The sequence below is a fragment of the Crassostrea angulata genome, chromosome 5 (assembly GCF_025612915.1).
Source record: "Crassostrea angulata isolate pt1a10 chromosome 5, ASM2561291v2, whole genome shotgun sequence".
In the NCBI taxonomy this organism is placed as follows: Eukaryota; Metazoa; Mollusca; class Bivalvia; order Ostreida; family Ostreidae; genus Magallana; species Magallana angulata.
In genome coordinates this window covers 6,730,843-6,754,010 of record NC_069115.1, presented here as the reverse complement: position 1 = coordinate 6,754,010, position 23,168 = coordinate 6,730,843, and the positions used below count along the sequence as shown (strand labels likewise).

Sequence of the window (23,168 nt, the reverse complement as noted above, 5' to 3'; positions counted from 1 at the left end):
ATGTCAAGCTCATGCATGTATACAGGGATGGAGCATAATTACTTTTCTTTTTCAGTGAGTATTTGTGCTGTATATACATGTATGAGAATAGCTTATAATATCATAATGGCCATAAATAATCCCTTACTTGGGGCAAGAATTAACCATCTTATCTGTTAGCATTTTTGGTAAAAATTAATCAGTGCATGCCATTTTAAATTGTTCTTTTAGTTGTTACACATAGTTGTTTTATTTGTCTAAACAAATTCAATGGTTTTATAATTTTTTACTAAAATTATTAGGATATTCAACCCCAGCTTCCTACAGTTGACCAACAAACACCACAAACCGGAAACCCCCAGATTATGACGAATGGCACATCTGACCAAACAACTGAGGTAAACTACTGGTAGTTGTTAATGATTTAAAAACTTCCTAGCATACCATACATCCAGGTTTTTTTTTTTGTTTTTGCTTGGTACAAAATTTGCCAAAATTGGAAAAATGTGCAATTTTTTATTTTCCTCAGTAATTTTTTGCAACTTAAAAAGTTTCTTATAGCTAACAATACCAGTTATAATTTCTACTTATTTATTGAAAAAGTTTAGAATATATCATTGCAAAAATTTCCAGATATACAGTACCTTAAGAGGGATAAATGGTTGTGGCCATTTTAAAACTATTTAATCTCTTTAAGAAGAGCTCTTTATAAAATACATGTATAGGAAAAAGTCAAATTTTAAAGCTAGAATATTAAATTGATTTTTTTCTTAACTAATAAAAGAAGGAGTTTACATCCAAAGATATCATATCTTAGATTTGAATAAAGGTCTGATAGATAATCTGGTGTTCATTTAGCCTCCTTAATTAATAACCTAATATTTTATGATATTTTTACAATTAATGAAAACAGTTGTGATTTATAAATTCAAAAGATTGTTTTAATAGTTTCAGCTGCAAAACGTTGAATTGGAAGAAATGGAATTGAATGTTAAAGAGGTAATTTAACTACAAATTTCATTTATTATAAGATCATGTATAAAATTATCCAGCAAAAATGATACTGAAGGTGTGATGTGCAAATTTAGTCAAACAGCCTTACTTTCTACACTTAATAGCATATCATTTAGATTATGATGAATAATTTCAATAGTTACCCTTTATTATACTTACATAAACTGGGTGAGAACAATTAATGCTTTTTAAGAAAATTATTCACTTCATAGAAAGCATAAAATTTTCAAACTTAGTTTATACTAAGTCTTGTGTAATTTCTGGTAGCTTTTGAATTGTTTCATTGAATTAAGTTGCCTGAATATTTATGTTAGGATGAGGCATTACTTTATATGTTCATAGATTCAAAATGTTGGAAGAATTTATGCATAAACATGTACATGTTATTTAACTGCATCGTCTGTTTCATTAACATTTTTCACTTTAAACAATATTTTATTATGTAAAAAAATATTACATAATAGGATTGGGCAGCAGGCAATCTGCCTATTTGAGCCCTCTCCTTTAACACTCAATTTGACAAACATTGATGGTACAATGTAACAATAGAATATAGTAGAGAAAAACAAAGGAAAAATAAGTGGAATCAAGATGCTTGGTACCGGGTATTATTTATGTACAAAATGAAAAATAGTTGTAGAAAGCTAGCAGTTCAGCTGTTTGAGTGACACTGTGAATAATGCATTAAAACTTCAATCTTTTGGTAGCTAATATATAATCATGTACAATCTTAAATATAGCAACATTTTTGTTATAAGGCAAACTACTGTCCCCATATAACAATAGGTCCAGAGAGATGGGATATCTAAATGTTAATTACTTATTGACTGTATAAAAACTTGCCTCTGTGCATCATAATGTGGACAGACAAAAAATAGTGATAAGCATTTTCAGATACATAACCACACATATCACAAATAGAATTTTCACACAAAAAATGATTGAATAGGTCAGAATTTAAATTGCTTGCATTATTTCTTATCTGACAATGTATAATATTTGCTTTTCTGTTTCCAAAGTCATAAAGTTTGTTTGGCTTTCTAAAGAATATGTTTTTTATGGCTTTTTTGAATGAAGACTCAGTTGGTAAAATTCTAATGTGAAGAGGTAATTCATTCCATAATTTTATAGATGAAGGTAGAAAACTGTTCATAAAGGCAGTTGTTTTTATCTGGGGTATAACAAATTTAAAATCATCTTGGTGTCTTAGTGAGTAATTATTTTGCGGTGTACATAGCATAAGTAAATCCTGTAGATATTTGGGAGCAAGACCATGGACCATTTTATAAAATAATGTGAGTTTATGAACCTAGCTTTCTTTTATCTGATAGTAGATCAATACCCAATTCATCATATAGAGCTGACTGGATGAGTTACTTCTAAGACCTGATATAATTCTTGCAGCAGTTACTTGAATATCTTCTAGAAGTTTAACTTCTCTATCTGAACAATTATCCCAAACTATATCAGCATATTCTAAAACTGGTCTTATAAATGAAAAATATATTTTTTTATAGAGCATCTACATAGCTTATATTTAACAAGTTTCAATAGGTTTAACCTTATACAAGCTTTTTCATGAATAGAATTAATATGTTGTTTCCAACCTCCATCATATTGGAGATTTATACCAAGATGGATGTACGTGACTATCAACTTTTTGTATAAATGGACCTTGGACACCAAACTGCACAGGGGGATGAGATATATTTTTTCTACTAAAATCAAGGTTTTTGGTTTTACTGGGATTAAAATCAACTGCCCATATGTCAGACCATTTACATATTTTGTCAAGATCAGAAACAAGCCTGTGTGTCATTGTCAACAATAACATATATAGAAGTGTTTCATTAACATGAAGATGCATTGTCAGTCTCAGGCACTTTTCTGGTAAACTCTGCATGGAGTTCAAAGTACATGTAATTGTATACAGTGTAGTTTGTAATTGTCCAATAGAGTTTCATAGACTTACAAGACTTAGCTGCCAGTGAAAAGTTATACATTATAGTGTTTGCAAAACATGTGCATCTAAAGTTATATCAAACCATGTGCATATGTCTTCTATTATATAGACTTGCTTCAAATTTTAGGCAGAAAATTTTAATGAGCTCGTGAAAACCTACACAGATGCAGATGTGGAATTTGAACAACAAAACAGGTACCTGTCATCATTTGGCCTGCAAAGAAATCCAATCACAGGTGATGGTAATTGTCTGTTCCGCTCAATAAGTTTCTCCCTGTATGGTCATCAAGATAATCATCAGGAGTTAAGAAATTTGGCGGTCGAAACACTGAGAGGTAATATGCATGTTTTTCAAAATTATTTTCTAGATGATGCAGGTACAATAGATGAACAAATAAACCGTTTAGGCCAACAATATACATATGCAGGTCAAGAGTCAATTTTAGCACTGTCCATGGCTTTGAATATTAATATCTTGGTCACATTTGGAGGAGATGTACATAATCCTCAAATAACTACCTATGAAAATACTTTTTCACAAGGTCAGCCTCAACAAACCGTCCATATTGCATGGAGAAGAGCTGGTGGAGGTCATTATGAGTCTATCACTGAGGTAGATACAAGTAACCAGTTCTCTTCCTTTGTCCCTAGGTTAGATCCAGTGTTGTTACCAGGTCAAGATCATAGCAATACAAAACCAAAAGGTTCACAATTTTCAAAGCCAATCAATATGCATAATTATAAATCACTTAGTTCTCCTCCTTCAATATCTGCACTGCACTCTTATGTTAAATCTGAGGACAGTCCACTAAGTCACAGTCAAGGTTCAAAGATGTGTCATCAGTGCAAGGTCTCCTTTAAAAAAGTAGAGAATTTAAAGAAACATGTCAAAAGGTTTCATTCTGGTCAGGGTCAAGCTCCATCTGTTTGTTCTAAGCGTAAACTTCAAGCCTGTATGATTTCAACATGTTCCATGCAGTTTCAAACAGTAGATCAACTTATAGAACATGCAATAAATGTTCATGATGCTAATATTAAAGTTGAACATATGACATTTGACAATTTAGCTCAGTTTTCAGAATTCCGAAGCAATGAAGAGCTGTCCTCTAACACTAGATTCGTTCGGAGGTCAAGGCCACAGAAAAATAAAAAGGGAAATACGGTCTATACTCTAGTCTGTCACAGGAATGGGCCAGTCACTGCGCACAGGGCAAGAGGAACCAAACCAAAGACTTCTCGTAAAAACAAGAAGGGACACTGTCAAATCAATAGCCTTTGCCCAGCACGTTTTGCAGTATGTGAAACAAGTGATGGAAAGGTGGTGGTAAAGTATATCAAATCCCATACCCATTCCTTGTCATTTGAACAAAGTAAGTATTTACCTATTCCTGACAGTTTAAAATCAGAAATAACCAGTATGCTTGCTCTTAAAATTCCAATAAATAATATTATAGACAAAGTAAGGGAACATTTTAGTGACAGAGAGGGTAGGGATAATTTAGATGACCTTAAGTATTATCATTTGATAGATCGAAAGAAAATTCATAGTTTGAAAACACGACTTGTAGATCCTTCAATTATTCAAGACAGTAATGATGCACTGTCAACTTCTTTAAAGGTGGAAGCTCTACGTCAAGAGTCATTCAACCCAGTCCTCCTATACAAACAACAAGGCATTGAAGATCCTTCCAAAAGACTCGCCAAGGAGGACTTTATTTTAGCCATCATGACCAAACAACAGCTGGACATGTACCAAAAATTTGCAGGCCGGATTTTATGCATGGATTCCACACATAAAACAAATAGTTATTCATTCAAGTTAATTACTCTCATGGTAGCTGATGAGTTTCGTAAAGGTTATCCTGTTGCATTTTGTATTTCTAATAGGGAAGATGAATTAGCAATATCTTTATTTCTGTCATCAGTTAAGGCTCTCTCCCCTGAAACAAAGGTCAAGGTTATAATGACAGATGATGACAATGCAGGGTGGAATGCATGCCGGCGCAGCAAAGTCGGTCTTTGGTTCTGATCTTCAGCAGTTCCTTTGTACCTGGCATATTCAAAGGTCATGGATAAAAAATATCCACAATCATTTTAGGAATGATGCTCAGAAAACAGAAATATACTGTTATCTTTGTGCCATGCTGCAAGCAAAATCAGAGATTGATTTCAATAGGTATAAAGAATCATTGATCTCAAAACTTCTTACTATGAATCCTGGGTTCTTAAAATATTTGATGGATAATTACTTTAATCGTCCTGAGAAATGGTCATTGTGTTTTAGGAAAGGAATAGAATATGGCAATGTTAATACCAATATGTTTGTAGAAAGTTTTCATAACCAGCTGAAAACTATATACTTCTCAGGGAAGCGCAATAGGCGCATAGATGTGCTTTTAGACACTTTGTTAAAGATAGAGAATGACCATTTTATCAGACACCTACAACGTGTTTCTTATAACAACCCTTCTGATAGTGATGTGCATATTAAGGATAGGCATGACAGAGGTTTGGATATTGATAATTCCAGGGTTAAGCAAATTACCAGCAGTATCTTTTCATTAGATTCTGAAACAGATAATTATATTATAGAGGCCATGCTGGATGATTGCTCACAGGAACATTGTTATAGCAAATGTAAAAATTTACCATGCATAAATCTTTGCTATCACATGTATCAATGTTCTTGCAGTGATTACCACAATGGTCATATATGTAAACATATTCATAAAATTCATTCTCTTTCCAGTGTTTCAGATACTATTGTAAGAGATTCAGATGAAAATGAAGTGCAACTTTGTCATCCTGAACCAACAGCTGCAAACCCTAAAGAAAAGACATCCAAAATACAACTGCAGCGAATTGATAACCTTCTCGACGAACTTGGTCATCAGGTTAAAAATCCACAAGTCATAAAATATAGATTATCTACAATAATTAAGTCTTTAGAAAGTTTAATTTCAGGTAATAAAGCTTGCATGACCATCCAAGATGAAAATCCCATGAAGCTAAATCCCACCGAAAGAATTGCAGGAAACGCAAATAATATACTGCAACCAAGGTTTCACAAAACTGAAAAGAAAAGGGGACGGCCGAGGAAAACACCACTGAAGAGACCAACAGAAGAGGATATGAAAAAACTTCTAAGGTTTATAAATATTTTTTTTGAATATACTAATCAATAATAGGGATGAATTTGCTTTGGTTGAATGATCACAGAAGAATCACTGATAAATACTTGAAATATATGTTTACTATGGAGAAATATATAAGAGAATATATACCCTACATGTATTGTAAAACTTGATCAAAATGTGACTTGTATAAAAATGCAATACTAGAAATTGATTAACAAATGCTAACTTCCATTGAATCTCATTATGACAGGAATGAAGGGGAGACTCCTACACAGACAGAGGGGGCAGCAGCAGGACCATCTCATGGCTCTGTTGCTCCCTACCCTCCACTTAGGTTGGTTCATCCCCAAGGACAACCACTGCAAGTGTCTCGGAGTGATGAACAAAATGTGTTTTCGTAAGTTACTTCGTTAATTTGATTTGTAACATGTAATTTTTTTAAGTATTATTTGTAATCACTTACAAGCACATTGAAACTACTCCTGTCAAATGCAATATATATGTTGAATTTATTGATGTTTTTGTGCTTATGTATGTTTATTGATTTTATTACAAAGTATTGGCCAAGGTGGACTGGGTCAACCATCTTGGATGAGAATACCACCATCTATGTTAGGCAAAAGGATAACTGTTGTCAAAGATGGAAAGCCTCAACAGATCATATTTTCAATTAATGGTACATGATTAATTGTTATACTATGAAATTTTAAAAAATGCAATAGAGAAATCTTGTAGGAAAAGTGCATGTGATACATTTTCATACATATGTTTAAAAACTTGTGCTGAAAAATAATTAAGTGAGAAAAATTATGAAAATATAATTATACTGCTGTTAATGAAATATACAACCATGTAAATGTAATAATATACTAGCTAGTGTGTAGACTTAATAAAAGTTGTATTTAATAGGTGACCAGGGAAATCCAGATCCTGATGGAGAGTGAGGGTAGAGGCAGATATGTGGCTGTGGCATTAAGTCAGTCCGGTAGTAGACTGGCAATGGCAAAAAGGTATTTCCTTAGGCCAGTGTCATCAGCTACATATTCTCTACTTGAACTTGCCGGAGATTTGGGACAGCAAATGCACCTAAATGCAACATCCAGTTTTAAATGGTGGGCTGTGGAGGGTAGAGGCAGGTATGTGGCTTTGACATTAAGTCAGTCCAGTAGCAGGTAAGTAACTTATTCGTTCTGGTTAAGCTATTTCTTACTTTGTTTCAGAAGTTAATATAATTTAACATTCATATTCACATGTTAATTTTAAATTTTTAAAAAGAAATTTTAAGAGAGAGAGATTCTGAGAGAGAGAGAGAGAGAGAGAGAGAGAGAGAGAGAGAGAGAGAGAGAGAGAGAGAGAGAGAGAGCAGAGGGAGAGAGAGAGACACACACACAGACAAGACAGACAGACAGACAGACAGACAGAGAGAGAGAGACAGAGAGAGCAGAGGGAGAGAAAGGAGTTTGATGGGGTCAAAAGAACAAAGAGAGATCTCTGCATGGATTACCATGGTAAAGAAATTAAGGGAATATAAGGTATGTCTTTTGTTTAGGCCCACTTAGATTAATACTAATTAAAGTGAGTTTTTCTGATCAAGAATTGTTGATTTTGTCTGTGCAATGAGTTATTTGTTTTATTGAATTATGTAGTCTGTGTGTGTGTGTAATCACAGATTGAGTTCTGCATTTTATGACTATCTATAGATACACAAACCATTGCAGTTAGGAGACTACATCTTTAAAATAAATACACATGTATTATTAAATGCTTAAGTTTATTTTTATTTATTGATAAAATCTGCCTTGCTGTATACTATTACTATCTGCAGTTATTAATTTCTTAAAGTTAAAAAAAGGTTAAATCCTTCTCCATGCCATAAAGGCACATAGGGCCGGGGCTTATCCGCGGTTTTCCATGGTGCTAAGCTGATGAGAGTCATTGACTCCCCCTGGATGGGACACCAGTCCATCGCAGACCGTAGTAAGCAGTACCCAATTTCAGCTTAGTGGACTGAAACAGTAGATAAAGTGCCTTGTCTGTTTAGTGCACAACTCACAACACCAAGTGACCACAGCAAGGTTTGAACCAGCCACCTTTTCAGTTACTGGCCTAACGCCCATTACCATTGAGCTACGTGCTCCACAATGTCTTAAAATCTTTGTATTATTCTCACATTAAGCTCACATTAAGTTAAAACTTCATAACCATTCACTTCCTCATCTGTGTATGTCAAAGCTCTCCACACACTTTTTACAAACAAAATTCATATGGAAAGTAAATATTGTTGCAATGTTTCTGAAGGAAGATTGTATTAGGTGCATGAGCAATGTGGACTACATACATGTAGGTTTATGTTGGTTTTTTGTTTGTCTGTTTGTTTGATTTTTTTAGCATAATTAACTGTTTCCCAACTGATGAAGCCCGGACAGTTAATTAGATATAAAAATTATGGAATGCTGAACGTGTATTGGTACTTATTTAAAAATTTAGTACTGTTATTTAATAAAAAAAAAACAACAAAACTTCAGCATTTTGTAATAGTTTATCCTGCATTACATGTTGTTCAGTTTGACGAAGGGATGCATAATCAAGTACCAGTACTGCAGGATAAACAGTTTAACCACATGATGACCATAACAGCGCACATATCTAATTTTGGCTCAATCAATTTAAGAATACAATAAAATATTTATAAAAAATTTAGAGTCTAGATATGGTTATCATGTATTTGGTACAGATACACCTTGTAGTTGAAAACAAACCAAATTGTTTCATCTCCAGCTTAAATTATATGAATAGTTATTTTATTTATGGCTACAGGTGTAATCAGTACCAATAAAAGGGCAGAAACTTACATGGCAAATAAGATAGATTTTGATGTTTATCTTTCATTTTAAATATGATAATTTTGAAATTGATTTTAAAAACGTAAACTATATACATGTATATTAATAGGTATGATTATAGAAAATACTATCTGTCATGCCATGTAGGTCTTGGGGATTCCTAGTTGACATGAAGGTTAATTTATACCATCATAATATCGCACCCTCATTTGCAAATATTTTTTCTATAAAATTAGGATGGAAAAAACAGATCATTATAAATTGTGAACTTGACTGTCTTTTTTTTTCATGAGATACCCAGACTCATTTAAAAATGTGAGTGATGTATCAGAGCTTGTACCATACTCTCTTCCATAAACAGGTACTACTTACCGTATTTGTCTTAATGTGGTAGAGTCAGACATATGGCATTCCTACTAGCTCTGGCTTTTGCTCAATCGGTAGAGTGCTGGACTGGCGTGCCAGAGGACCCGGGTTCAAACCCCAGCAGAGGCAATAAGTGTCTCTGTTACATTAACTAATATATATAATAATTTTTTTCTGGATAATATGTAAATGAGTATTTAAATGATCAGAAATTATCATAATGATAAATCTGAGCATATATAGATTTCTTTATATCATGTTAAATATTTTTACATGTAAAATGCTGTGACAAGGGGAATAACTCTTTCATATTGTACAAATGTAGCATTAAAATATGCGGTATATTTTATGCCTGTTAAAATAATTATATTATATTAACTTATTATGTTACTGAATAATATTGATGTACATGTATATTTACAGATTGAATTAAATCACAACAATAAAAGGGAATAAAATATTCAACAGCGAATGTGTCCATCATTTACATCTGTTACCCATGCAGATATTGCATTAATTGGCTGTTTATTTTTCGGCAATGATCACCACCTTCCTAACCCACATAATTCACCATAGAGAGCATTATACTTAATTTTTATTTGTGTATATTTGATATCAAATGATACGTGGGTGTATAGTTTTCTTTGAAAACTCAGATTATTTTTAATTCATATAACACACACTCAATTAGCTCTGTTACATGTACAGTATGTAATACTGGAAAAATATATCATGGTAAGGCTAATGGTATAATGAGAGATGTCAAGACCTTTGTACAAGGTGTACCTGCATATGTGTGAAGTTAAAACTACATGTACCTGTATTATTTATCATAACAATGAAGCACATAGATATACCCATAAATATGAACTTCCTATTGAGTTTCTCAGCATTGCTTAAAGGTGATAACTTAAGTTTGTTTTACATGTATACATTCAGGGCATTTTCTGTTATTCATGTAGCTATTTTACATATACATATGTATTTTGGCTATCTAAAGCAATTCCCTACTAAATTCATTGTAGCACGAAGTGAATAAGCAACAAATGACATTAACTTGATGTATTGATGGATTAGAACAGTCACCTTATTAATGAAAATGTCTTATCTATAGGATACCAAAATAATTATATTGTCATTTATTATAGGGCTCACAACAAACATGAAACAATTGCTAGTGATCAACTAAGTAAGCACTAGTAAAATTTACCGTCCCAGGTAATTAAACTAGGCATTATTGTGTAAATTTTTTTTCTTCATGTAAAAAGTTTCTGCATTGTAATAGAGGCATCTTTTCTAATCATTTGGTGGCCTTGAAAAAGGCCGTTTTGACTGGATGGTAGGGTCAACAGCAAAGGTCAGCTAACAGGTAACCTATCTGTACCAATCTGAACAGGAAGGAGGCAGCTGTGCATCACAGGACCAGCCGAAGGGCTGAAAAAATGCTGTGATAGAAACACCTGTTTCCATCATCATTGAGGTGAACTCCATCCCTGTCAAAGTGTTTCTCCTTAAAGAATTTGTGGGAAAAGAAAAAGACTTTCTTCCCCTGCTCGAAAGCACCAAATTCTTTAAGAAGAAATTTATTGACCCGTTTCTTCTTACGGTCATAAGACCGTGAAGAAAGACCCCTGGGTCGCCTTCGACAAAAGATCGAGGCCACAATGATGATGGAATCCGGGTGTTTCTCCCTCAGCACGGTAATCCGCCTCTTCAGCTTCACCAGGACATCAGAGGCGGAGGTCGTGTCGTTGATGTCATTTCCCCCCAGCTGAAGCAAAATAACGTCAGGACTGATCCTCTCTACCAACTGCATGTCAAGGTGGTACACCTGTGGGACAGTTCTGCCTCCAACACCATGCAGATGGACATCCAGGTTGCCATGCCTCATCACTCTGCCGTTCACCCTCATCCAGTCTCTCAGTCGCCTGATAAAGCTGTGCCCAAGAACAAGTGCTCTCATAGTGGCAGCTTCTCTAAATGACTACACTGCCCGAGTGTCACGTTTATATAGCCGAAGAGCGGACGTCTGAGAAAGCAGTTATGGCGTTAACACACTAGACAAGGAGTTGCGTCCCTTTCCGATCAGCTGATATGTATTTGTGTTTCTTTAAATATATTTTGCAGAAATAATGAGCAAAGTTTAGTGTTTCCTCTATAAATTAAAGATTGTAAAACATTCTGTACCTATGAAAGTATCACACAATGTACGGAATACTTTAAAAATAGATTATTACATGTATGCAACGCAGAATTATGTTGAAGGGAATCACTTTCATGAGCAAATTATTTTATATTGTGCGTTAATAGTTTGACTTGGAGTAAATATAAATTTCATAAGAGGATTTAACAAGGTTAAAAAATATTTTTATGTATTTGTTGTAAACTGACATCGCATTTATAAAGAGAAATTCGTATAAACTCTTGGCTATGAAACACAAATGTGAAACACGCGGTATCTCTATACATGTATTATTATATCACCGACACGTAGGCATAAATGAATCATTTTTCAAAAATTATGTATTAATAATTAAGTGCTAAAATATAAATTTGTAGACTAATATGATGCACGCAGAATATATTTGTTTAACAGACAAAACCATGCTGACCTTCAGCTGATGATAAACATGCAAGCCCTGACCCCAATATCATGAACTTCAACATTTATTCTACAACATTTATTCCTCTGTGTGACTAAAGTTATATAAGAAATTGAATTGTGGATTGGTTATGTTTGAATAATTAAAATATATATTATGTTCTCAGTGAATGAACGATAATATATTTTTTTTAAACTTATATTGTTTATGTACTACTTTGAATTTAAATTGTTTACATTAGTTTTCGATCGATTAATAAATCGAAACAATTTCTTTTCTTATACAATAAATCATTTTAATTTTTTCAGTTATATTTATGAATAAATTGGGATTTTTAACTGGTAAATTTATATATATTTATAAGTATAACTAATCCGGAAAAATATAACGTAATCGGAAACGTTTTCCGCGTTACATGTAAATCTCGCGAGATCACAGCTTCTGTTCATCTGCCCCTGTGACACATTCGAAATATACACCGTCCAGTTCTAACCAGTTTATCGATCGGTCATAACCTTTAACAACCTTTAAAAATTACGGACTGTGCAAAATAATTACATAGATATAATTCAATATGATGCGATTTAGTTGTTTCTTTTATTTGACATACTGACTGCATCAACAATAATTTAGTCAATTTTACTTACTTTTTACAATCGTTAAGTTTTTTGTGAAAATGAAAATGCAATTACATACAATAAAATGCATCTTTCCTGATTCATGCCAAATATGAAGGTAGCTACTGTACTTTCAAACCAGCATAATTAAAGAAAGTATTTTTAAAAGTGTTTAAATAAATACATGCATATAAACCTCACACTATTGAAAAAAATATTAAACTAAAATAACAGTATTATGATTTTTGATAAAATTAATACGAGCAGTCTCTTGAAATAGAAAGATTGTTCTACTTTTAGTTGTAATTATGACGTCATAAACTAACATTGACGTAATGAAAATTCACATCAAGTTTTGATCACACAAGTATTTTTTTCAATAGCTAAATGATAATAAGGATTAAATTAAAAATTAATCTAAAATAATATGTATATAATGTTTTATTCATGCATCTGATAATTTGCTTTTTCAATCTATCTCATTTACATTTCATTGAAAATGTTGTTAAGCTTCGTGTGATTTTTTGTGACTTCTATAATGTGATGGATCACTGAACGCCTTCCCACACACGTCACATTTATACGGTTTTTCTCCTGTATGTGTCCTCATGTGTGTCTGTAAGCTGTGTGACACATTGAACGCCTTCCCACACATGTCACACTTATACGGTTTTTCTCCTGTATGTGTCCTAATGTGTCTCTGTAAGCTTTGTAACTGATTAAACGCCTTCCCACACACGTCACATGTATACGGGTTTTCTCCTGTATGTGTCCTCATGTGTTTCTGTAAGCTGTGTGGCACATTGAACGCCTTCCCACACACGTCACATTTATACGGTTTTTCTCCTGTATGTGTCCTCTTGTGTGTCTGTAAGTTTTGTGACTGATTGAACGCCTTCCCACACACGTCACATTTATACGGTTTTTCTCCTGTATGTGTCCTCATGTGTTTCTGTAAGCTTCCTGATTCACTGAACGCCTTCCCACACACGTCACATTTATGCGGTTTTTCTCCTGTATGTGTCCTCATGTGTGTCTGTAAGCTGTGTGACACATTGAACGCCTTCCCACACACGTCACATTTATACGGTTTTTCTCCTGTATGTGTCCTCATGTGTTTCTGTAAGCTTCCTGATTCACTGAACGCCTTCCCACACACGTCACATTTATGCGGTTTTTCTCCTGTATGTGTCCTCATGTGTGTCTGTAAGCTGTGTGGCACATTGAACGCCTTCCCACACACGTCACATTTATACGGTTTTTCTCCTGTATGTGTCCTCATGTGTTTCTGTAAGTTTCCTGATTCACTGAACGCCTTCCCACAAACGTCACATTTATACAGTTTTTTTCCTGTATGTGCCCTCATGTGTGTCTGTAAGTGGTGTGACAGATTGAACGCTTTCCCACACACGCCACATGTACATGTATATGGGGTTTCTTCACTTTGTGTTTGCAATACTTGAAGTACCGACCCATGTGCTGCAGAATTTGTTCCTCTCTTTTTTCTTGTACATCGTTTTTTCTTTAATGGTTTATTTTCTTTTTCATCTGAAATAGTTATAATATTAAATCATGGATAATTGAAGATAGATTTTTCCCCCTCTTTTGATTAATAGTTTTTAAGGTTTTTTTAGCTATCTAAATCAATGATAACTGCAGACTTTTACCATTTTTCTCATTTTCATTGCTTTATCAGAAAAACAAATCTATGATAATTGAAAAATTTTACCAAGATTTTTTACCATTTTTTTGGTTCATTTCCATCGCTTTTTCAGTCATTTCCGATGATTTATCTTCCCTTTTAACCTGTTTAAAAAATTAATTGCAAAATTCAAATTACTTGCCTAGATACATGTGTAACTAACTGTTGTACATGTTGTAACAAAGACACTTGATTATTCCGATACTTATTTAAAACAGTGCACTTTAATTGAAATTAGAGCAATATTTATTACGCGCATGTTCACTATTGAAGTATAATCCCCACTCCTAAAACGTTCTTTCAAATCAATGTCCAAAACAACACGGTCTATCAATACTTGGGATTCCGGATGATGTAACTGTCTGAATGAAAGGAGATAACATAGACTGCGTAAAACCTCTTATATGATTATCGTTTTTGTGTTATTATAAAAATTCATAGATGCTCCTAATATTTAACTTTTTTTTATTTTGACAATGGAGGAAATAGCTGCAGGACTGCAGCTCTCGGTAAGAAAAAGTTAAAATGGAGGACTTGGAACCTATACTAAGGTCAGACGCGACCTATCTACAATTATTTTATTTTTTTTTTCTCCGTAATGTGAAGATTTCCATTGCGTTATGCCAAATTTATATCTTCATGTTACATGATTTTTTTCCTTTTTGATGTATGGTTTCAATCGAAAATATATCTTTTGACTTTTAAAAAATCATTTAATTGCATTTTGTTTGCAATTTAAAAAAGAAAAATTCGAAATATTCTAACTCCGAAATTAGCCGAGTAATGCACCCCGAGTTTTTGGGCATTAATAGTTTTAATGCAAATAAGAAAAGAAATAATCTATCAAGGCAAATTATATAAAACTGAGGAACGTCGCATTTGTCCTCAATTAGCGCTGGTTACTCGGTAAGTGTGTTCAGACAAAGTATGAGGCAAGTTAGGCGACGAAGTCGGCAGTAAAATGTCTGAAGAATTGAAATAGTAATAATTATTCCTACAGAATTTGTGTGTAAATCCAAATCGTAAATTGCAACTTTTTGAAACGTAAGATTCTGTAGCTTTTTCAGACCGGGAGCTACAGTCCTGCAACTATGGAAAAATCGTAAATCAAGATTTTGAAATACATGTACTAGTTCTGCGTATTAGTATAGTCGAGTCGTGGAACTTGTGTATGCCATCATAACAAAAAGGGTGACTGATTCTTTTTCTGTCACTTTATTTCTCGCTCAATTTAATTTAAGTCATTTGTTATCGGGTTTGGTCAATTTCAAATGGAAGTTGTGATGCAATAGTATACAATTATTTAATGCTTGAGCAGTCACTAGACCAGAATATTTTTCCCGAGGTGCAGGGAACAGCTCAGTATGATCTATTGCCCGAGGCCAACGGCCGAGGGCAATATATCATACTGAGCTGTTCCCTACACCAAGGGAAAACATTCTGGTCTATTGACTGCTCAAGCATTAAATAATTGTTTTATTACCTAATTCCTTTTTTTAGTTTTAGGGGTTTACAATTTGCATATTGCAGATGGTTTTCGTGCCATTATGCAATATACTAAGATTTTTTTTCATCTTTTACATGCACCAAATTTGTTGCATGCATTACAACATCTCAATTTAATATTAGTTTACACAAAGAAAGAGGAGTCTTCAACCCATTCTTTTACCTTATATGAGGCTTTAAAACTGTTGATTATTTGATACTCCATTTTGATAACATTAAATTTGGTTTCACCAAGTACTAAAAACAGCGTCTATGTAAAGGAATATACATTCCCTGAGAAAGGATGTAACATTATAACATACACGCGTTCTGATATACGTTGCCGGTCCAATAGATCACAGTCTATTGACCGGCGGTCCAAAAGATCGCAGTCTATTGACCGGCGGTCTAATAGATCGCAGTATATTGACCGGCAGTTCAAAATAGACGCAAATATTTAATTTGTAAGAAAACAACAAAATCCCTTTGATTAGGTAATAAAATAATTTGTTGTTTCCTGTAGTGGAACAAAGAGTTATCTTTCTTGATCTTGTATTATACAGTCTGAGAGTTATTCCTCTTTATGTGGAACTCTTCTATGTTCAGTTTTTCACGCTGTGTACGTGCGGTCCCGCCGCAGTGCTACACATTTTCTTTACCAACATATTCAATGTTTCATCCTTGTCCCCTCAAATTGTAAGTATCATATGCATTTAGATATATGAAATATTCATTTTATTTGTTGTTTTTGCCATGACATGTTTATAAAAGCAAACATAAGCACCCTCGTAATGACTGTTACTGTTGTGACGGTATATATTTGTCAATGATACTCACAAATCTGAGTTATGAGTTGTTAAAAACCTCTAAAGTCTGACGGATAAAATCTACGTCCAACTCGGGCAAGGTACAGGTAACAACTGAACTTTGTTTACAATGGATATATATTTATGTTGTTATTTATGGAATTCCGAACCCGATGGTAATATTCACTACATTCCTCCCCATCATATTTAAAAGGACTGGTGTGTAAAACTTTAAAACATATACGTGTATTATTTCTAATAAATTACTAAGTAACACACTATTAGACAGCTGTTCACAATCAGACAATCCGACTGTAAATAAGCACTCCAAAAGTGTGATATTTCATATATGCAAAGATTAAATCAAAACAGATAACACTGTTATCAAGAGGCATAAAAATATTGGCCTTATTAAAAACTAATACGTGTATTTAAAAGTAATGAACATTGATTGTTCAGTCCTAAAATATATTTGTTTAAGTTAAAACCCTACATTGGTTTGATTATCTAAATTAAAAGATTTCAAGTATTTTGTCCTTCTCCATACCTTCTACTACGATTTTGTGAATTGTAGTTATTAATTACTAAACTACATTAAGTTTCAAGATCTTAATAAAATCAGACAATGATATCAGAGTATCTGACATCTTTGACTGCAGAACTTAAATCACATTAATTAATTTTAAGTATTTCCTGATAATTCATTAACATTGAATCAAGATTGTATTCGTAAAGTTTAGAAACATGTTATATTTACATCTTTGTTTTTTTTAAGTTTTATTAAACTGGACAACTTCATTCATTCTATCCCATGCTGGTATGTGGTTATAATTAAATCTAATATTTGAATCGGGTATGTGGTTGTGGCCTTGGTTCATTGAGTCGAGCTGACGAATGGCCTATTTCCTCAGCTCGTGAGAGTTTAAATACCCATGTACATTTGATGGTGTATTGAATCTTGAAGATCTGTTTTGACGATGAGAGCAGTTTCTTGCAAAATGCCCTTCTTTACCACACTTGAAGCATTCACTCCCTCTTTCTGAACTGTTTGATCTTGACCTATTGTATTTAATGGGAGATCTTTGTGTTGACCTAAATCTGGGTCTTGACTCTCTCTCTACCTCATTCATTTTCATTCTTTCCAATATTTCTCTCAATAATCTTTTTGTCTCTTTGTTGTCATTTTCAAGGGTCGAAATTCTGGATTCTAGTGATGGAGTTGTTTTGGGAAGGACTTTATTAACTAGTCTAATGTTTACATCTTCTGTGTCGGGTATGTCGTCTTTTTCTTCAAATGTCACTCTTCTAATATCTTTCTTTGTTCCCATGATCAATTTTTGGTTCCTAACTGCACTCTTCATATGTTGAACCGCTTCGTCTAAAGTTTTTGGATCTTTATCTAAAGTGACTAATGCAGCTCTCTTTTCCAAACAGCCCCTTAGAAATGCATCGATAGTGATGGTGCTTCTGAAGAATTCTGGACTGTCTGGATAAGCCTCAGTGGATAAATCTTCTATCATTTCTGCAAATTCTTCCAGTGTTTCGTCTGCCTTCTGTTGGATCTCTTGCAGTTGGCGACGAATTATGTGAGGCTGGTCCTTCCTGTCAAATCTTTCTTTAAATTTCTGACATAACAACTTAAAGTCCTTTTGTACATTTTCTGATCTAGAACTAAAGAATTTTAATGCTTTTTCTCTCAAACATTCAATCATCTTGTCTAGTTTTTCTCTCTCATTCCACATGTATTTTTTAGCTATATGATTAAACTGAATGTAGTAAGGCTTCCACTCTGTTTTTCCATCGTAGGTTGACAATTTGGGTGGTGTGGGACTGTTTTGTATTTTTGAACCTTTTCTATCCTCAACTTTTTCACTGATTTTGTTGTGATAGACACTATGTGGGGCCAACCTATTTATGTTTGAGATAAATTCTTCATGCTCTCTTTCTTTTTTCATTTGTCTTTCTCTCTTTTATATTTCTTTCTCTCTTTGATCTATTTCTCTCATTCTTTTCCTGAATGACTCTTCTCTTTCTGATCTCTCTTTTTCTTCTAATAATCTCATTTTCTCTTTCTGATCTTCTAAAGTCTGTAGCTGTTCATCAAATTCTCTCTCTCTGATTGCCAATTTTTCTTTCAAATCTTCCTCTCTCCTTTCAAACATAAACTTAAACTCATCAGCTATTTTATCTCCTTTTTCTCTGGTTGTTTTCACACTTTTTTGCCAAAATGATAACTCTTCCTCTTTTTCATCTAACGTACGGTCTTTTTCTTTCAATTCATCCTCTCTTTCTCTAATAACATTCTCTCTTTCTCTAATAACATTCTCTCTTTCTCTTATCATTTCTTCTTTCTCAACAAGCTCTTTTTTTAACCTCTCAATCCTTTTCAGCAAATCTGTTTCTTTCATGTTTACCTCAAAAGGAGTAGTCATGATCTTGATCTTTTACTCCTGTATACACCTACCTAGTACTGATCTTAATATACGTATGAACTAAATCATCAGACATTCCGACGAAATAGTCAAGTTGTAGTTGATCTTTATAAACAACATGTAAGTGTATACTCGAAAAAAAATATAAGAAAAGAAAAACAATAGGAAAAAAAAATCAAAATAAACAAGAAAAGTAATACAGTTCTTTCAAAAATATACCAATACTTTAATTGAAATGAATAAATATCTTCCTAGATCGAATTTGGAAGACAGAAAAAAAAATTATGGCGCCAAAATGCACGAACTAATGTGCGGGGTATTTAATCTGAAAAATAATCAGATATATACAAACACTTCTGACACCATTGTTGTGACGGTATATATTTGGCAATGATACTCACAAATCTGAGTTATGAGTTGTTAAAAACCTCTAAAGTCTGACGGATAAAATCTACGTCCAACTCGGGCAAGGTACAGGTAACAACTGAACTTTGTTTACAATGGATATATATTTATGTTGTTATTTATGGAATTCCGAACCCGATGGTAATATTCACTACATTACTGTAGTAGGTTGTAGGCGCCATATTTTCTCGTGTTTACATTTGTTGATGTTAAACATATAAGGATACCTTCATTATTTATATGATTTACTGGTCATTAATAAGTACACAGCACACCTATAAAGTGCGAATTCTTTGTTTATATTTTTTCAATTAAGTTATTTTCCCTTTTTTACCTACATTCCATAATTTCCCTCGGGCTACTGTTTCACTACTGGGTGCACATTTTGGAATTCGTCTATTTTGATAATTGTCAATTTATTTCTTATGACAACTATGATATATATACATATATGTTATAAATGTATTATTGTGTGAATTGTTAAAATGTCAGTTTGCATATTATCCCATGTATTTATAAATTGTTTATAATTTGTTTCAGCAATTTACCACATCAGATCTACATCAGATCTACATTCAATAAAGTTTACCAATTGAATATGGTTATACTTGCTGTTTTTCAAACAGTACATTTCCTTACCCTTAATGATGTGCAAATATCAGGAATTTTAGCTGAAGATAAAATTCATGAATGTGAATGGAAGTGGAACTAATATTGTAATGAGTGGTCAAAAATTAGAATAGCGTCACAATAAAACACCCTCTCTCTCTCTCTCTCTCTCTCTCTCTCTCTCTCTCTCTCTCTCTCTCTCTCTCTCTCTCTCTCTCTGTGCATACTGCTGTTTTTAAAGGTTTCAAAACATAAAATTGCAGTTAAAACATTGACACATCTCACAATTTTAAGACGAATGCCCATTTTTGGGAGTTGATTTTAATCAACTCTCCTAGGCAGTTACTCTGGCAAACCGAAAGTGAAACAGTATTTGGACCTAAGCACAAATCATCACCGCTGACAAGACTAAGTTTTTTGAAAATAATAGAAAACAATTCGATGTAATGTATGCTGAAGCATTGTTTTTCGAGGAAACTTATCTATAAACACTTTGAAAATAGTCAAATTTTATATACTACGAACAATTTATATATTTTTGTATTATGTATGATGTATTCCTACGCCAGAGTTAATATAGTCTCGTTCAACCAGACGCTCAGCTGTCTCCGAAAATCTGCGACAAGCAGAGAGGGTGCTCTCTTGTTTGTCGGATATTAACGGAGACAGCCGAGCGTCTAGTTAAACGAGACTAGAGTTCGATATCAATAGTGCCATACAATATTTAGAATTGTTTCGATAACTAATACATACTCGTAGTTGAAATCTATCTTTAAATATTACACAACATGGTTTATATGGGGTTTCTCGAAATTCTTGTTGGAAAAGTCTAAAAATTCATATTATAAAAAAGTGCGTAATTCAAATACAAACTAGAAACTAATTGCCATGCAAGATAAATTGATTTTAAAATAAATGATAATCGATAAAATCAACTCCCGTCAGTACTTCAGTACTTTTATTAAAATTTATTTTCTCGCAATTTTATAATGTCTTTAAGTGAAGAAACAGTCATCTTTTATTGTAAAAATACTTTGCGATTTTGGTAAATTTTGATATCATAATACTAATATATACTCCGATTGATAACACTCCCCTCCCGGCAATACTTACGATTGGTTCTACCACATGGATAGTTTGACTAGGACGATATTCTTCTTCTCTTTGACAGCAGCTTGTGTTGTTCTTTTGTGAAGCTAAAATATTGAGAAAATACATCAACTGATTATTTTTGTGTTGATGATAAACAAGTACATTTAGCAATTAGAGATTCCATAGCTATTTGAGATCAAATGCATAAAATAATCGTTAGCTTGATAGTATGAAATAAATAGTGATAGTTAAAATTGGATTTGTTTATATTAAAATGGCAAAATCAAACTTTCAAGGCATTTATATCATTTTCAATCAAAGGTTTCTTTAAACAGGAACAGGAAAGTTTTTTTCCCCCATAAGCTGCATGTACACAGTATAGAGTATCCTCATTATAGAATGATCCGATTTCACACAAGCGATGAGATCTCAACTCCAGCACTTTTTCGGAGAATGCAACTTTCAAACTACGTCATGCAATTACTGACCGCCTTCTGGCGACCTGTTTTAAAAATTCAACAACAAAGAAGGAAACTATGAATTTGAACATTTTGACTTACTAATCTTGACATCTGGAACATGTTTTGACAAAATCTCTCCATGCTTAAACTTGCAGTGTTTCGACAGCCACTCATAACTACTAAAACCCATCCTGCAAAATGGACAGCAGAACACCTCTAAAAAAGAGAACATAATATACATTAATGTGGATTTAATCAAAATTCGTTGGGGGTCTTTTAAAATTACCCATTTCGTTTAAAAGCCTTTATAAGCTATTTCTCCCCGTTTTCTATGTTAATCCTCATTTTGTTATATTCTGTTATCTCCGATATATAAATCAGGGGGGGGGGGGGGGGGTACAAGCATTTAAACATCTTGATTGAACAATTATGAACATTCAGCATACCAACGACAATAGTTCTATTTTTTACTTATATTTAATAAATTCAACTTGAAACAAACGTTCCTGCATTCAATTTATTTCACGTTGCTTAAAGTAATAATTCAAAGAAAACATTTTGCAGCAAACAAGATATACCACCAGATTTGCATGCTACATGTTTGATAAGGATTAAATTATAAATTGTTGGTATAGTATGTCAAATTATAAATATAAGAACATTTTTGTACCATAGTACTTTCACAACTTTACCTTCACCATTTAGGACTTTGGGAATGATTTCTACTTCGCCCCGAAATATCCCGAGTTCTTTTCCATAATCATGACCATACCACACCAACAGCTCAGTACCAGGTGCTATATCTTTGAACGACCTGTAGTAAATCTGTCCTCTGTGTTGAAAAGCGACCAGATTTTGTTCGGATTCTGAACGAGCACAGTTAACATACCTCATCCAATTACTCATTGGCTCTTTGAATGCGTTGACAAAGTGACTACGCTGGCCTTGTTTGTAAATCTAGAACAAAAGCATGAATATATATAAAGTATAGATAAATGTGTCATTAGTCAGTCATTAGCCAATCTGACTGCTTTATATATTCAATTATTCAGGATTAGTATGGAAATTATTAAGGTTAATCAGTCCAAAACTAATTTTTGTGCGCCGTAAATCTTGCATTCCAAACCGATATCAAACCTGCCATGCATATCCTGTTTCGTGTGCTTCTTCTTGGTTATCTGTACATTCGCCTTCATAAGGCCCAAATCGCGTCCGCTTTGATATAAACATTTCCGCAAACACACCCTTTCCTGCATTTGGAATTATTGAATCTCTTACAAATAATCCTTGAGGTAAGGTTTTCATTGCCCTGTCTGAAATTCCCCGGGGTTGCTATAATATAAAATAATTTTATATGTTATCGATATGATAAAGCCTGTTTGTTTGCAAACACAATTACATACACGTGCTGCATTAAATGAGTCTTTCGTTTCATTATCTGTTGAAAGTTATTTACTATAAGAATTTGAAGAATAGAACCTATTTTTCTCTCATCCATTTGTTGTCTAAAAATAAAGAGCAAGAACCTCGATCTCAGTCTTTTATGTAATTTCATATGAATGTATCATATAAGTACTAAACCAACAAGCTCAATGTAGTTGTTATAACTAGAGTATATTGTTCGAGATTCAGAGAAATATTACAATCGATTGTC

At 33.3% G+C, this 23,168-nt stretch overlaps 4 protein-coding genes across 4 annotated transcripts in view; 2 read left to right on the top strand and 2 right to left on the bottom strand.

Moving 5' to 3' along the window:
- LOC128184840 (uncharacterized) lies at positions 1-4,636 on the top strand. The gene is made up of 5 exons (XM_052854458.1): positions 1-54; positions 282-377; positions 928-978; positions 3,084-4,326; positions 4,575-4,636. The coding sequence occupies exons 1-5, from the start codon at positions 1-3 to the stop codon at positions 4,634-4,636; spliced, it is 1,506 nt and encodes a 501-aa protein (XP_052710418.1).
- A 441-nt stretch (positions 4,637-5,077) lies between these two features.
- On the top strand, positions 5,078-7,356 carry LOC128184857 (uncharacterized). Its single transcript, XM_052854479.1, has 4 exons — positions 5,078-6,104; positions 6,344-6,490; positions 6,651-6,769; positions 7,003-7,356. The coding sequence occupies exons 1-4, from the start codon at positions 5,098-5,100 to the stop codon at positions 7,035-7,037; spliced, it is 1,308 nt and encodes a 435-aa protein (XP_052710439.1). The 5' UTR covers positions 5,078-5,097; the 3' UTR covers positions 7,038-7,356.
- A 3,274-nt stretch (positions 7,357-10,630) lies between these two features.
- Positions 10,631-11,538, bottom strand: LOC128184850 (uncharacterized). Its single transcript, XM_052854473.1, has one exon. The coding sequence runs from the start codon at positions 11,263-11,265 to the stop codon at positions 10,717-10,719; it is 549 nt and encodes a 182-aa protein (XP_052710433.1). The 5' UTR covers positions 11,266-11,538; the 3' UTR covers positions 10,631-10,716.
- A 1,031-nt stretch (positions 11,539-12,569) lies between these two features.
- The window catches only part of LOC128184834 (histone-lysine N-methyltransferase PRDM9-like), a 31,618-nt gene continuing 21,019 nt past the window's right edge, over positions 12,570-23,168 (bottom strand). The window contains exons 8-13 of the mRNA XM_052854449.1: positions 22,652-22,846; positions 22,207-22,471; positions 21,614-21,730; positions 21,075-21,157; positions 14,265-14,328; positions 12,570-14,070 (exon numbers count right to left, since the gene is read on the bottom strand). Coding sequence (XP_052710409.1) covers positions 13,028-14,070; positions 14,265-14,328; positions 21,075-21,157; positions 21,614-21,730; positions 22,207-22,471; positions 22,652-22,846 — 1,767 coding nt within the window. The 3' untranslated portion in view covers positions 12,570-13,027. The remainder of the gene's footprint in view (positions 14,071-14,264; positions 14,329-21,074; positions 21,158-21,613; positions 21,731-22,206; positions 22,472-22,651; positions 22,847-23,168) is intronic.

What these genes read in the sequence shown, in the direction of transcription:
- LOC128184840 (XM_052854458.1), top strand. Translation starts at nt 1, where the DNA reads ATGTCAAGCTCATGCATGTATACAGGGATGGAGCATAATTACTTTTCT. An exon ending in CATCTGACCAAACAACTGAG is followed by an intron (nt 378 to 927) that starts GTAAACTACTGG and finishes TTGTTTTAATAG; the next exon opens with TTTCAGCTGCAAAACGTTGA. An exon ending in TTCCTTGTCATTTGAACAAA is followed by an intron (nt 4,327 to 4,574) that starts GTAAGTATTTAC and finishes ACTTCTTTAAAG; the next exon opens with GTGGAAGCTCTACGTCAAGA.
- LOC128184857 (XM_052854479.1), top strand. Translation starts at nt 5,098, where the DNA reads ATGCTGCAAGCAAAATCAGAGATTGATTTCAATAGGTATAAAGAATCA. An exon ending in GATATGAAAAAACTTCTAAG is followed by an intron (nt 6,105 to 6,343) that starts GTTTATAAATAT and finishes TCATTATGACAG; the next exon opens with GAATGAAGGGGAGACTCCTA. An exon ending in GATGAACAAAATGTGTTTTC is followed by an intron (nt 6,491 to 6,650) that starts GTAAGTTACTTC and finishes TTTATTACAAAG; the next exon opens with TATTGGCCAAGGTGGACTGG.
- LOC128184850 (XM_052854473.1), bottom strand. Translation starts at nt 11,265, where the DNA reads ATGAGAGCACTTGTTCTTGGGCACAGCTTTATCAGGCGACTGAGAGAC.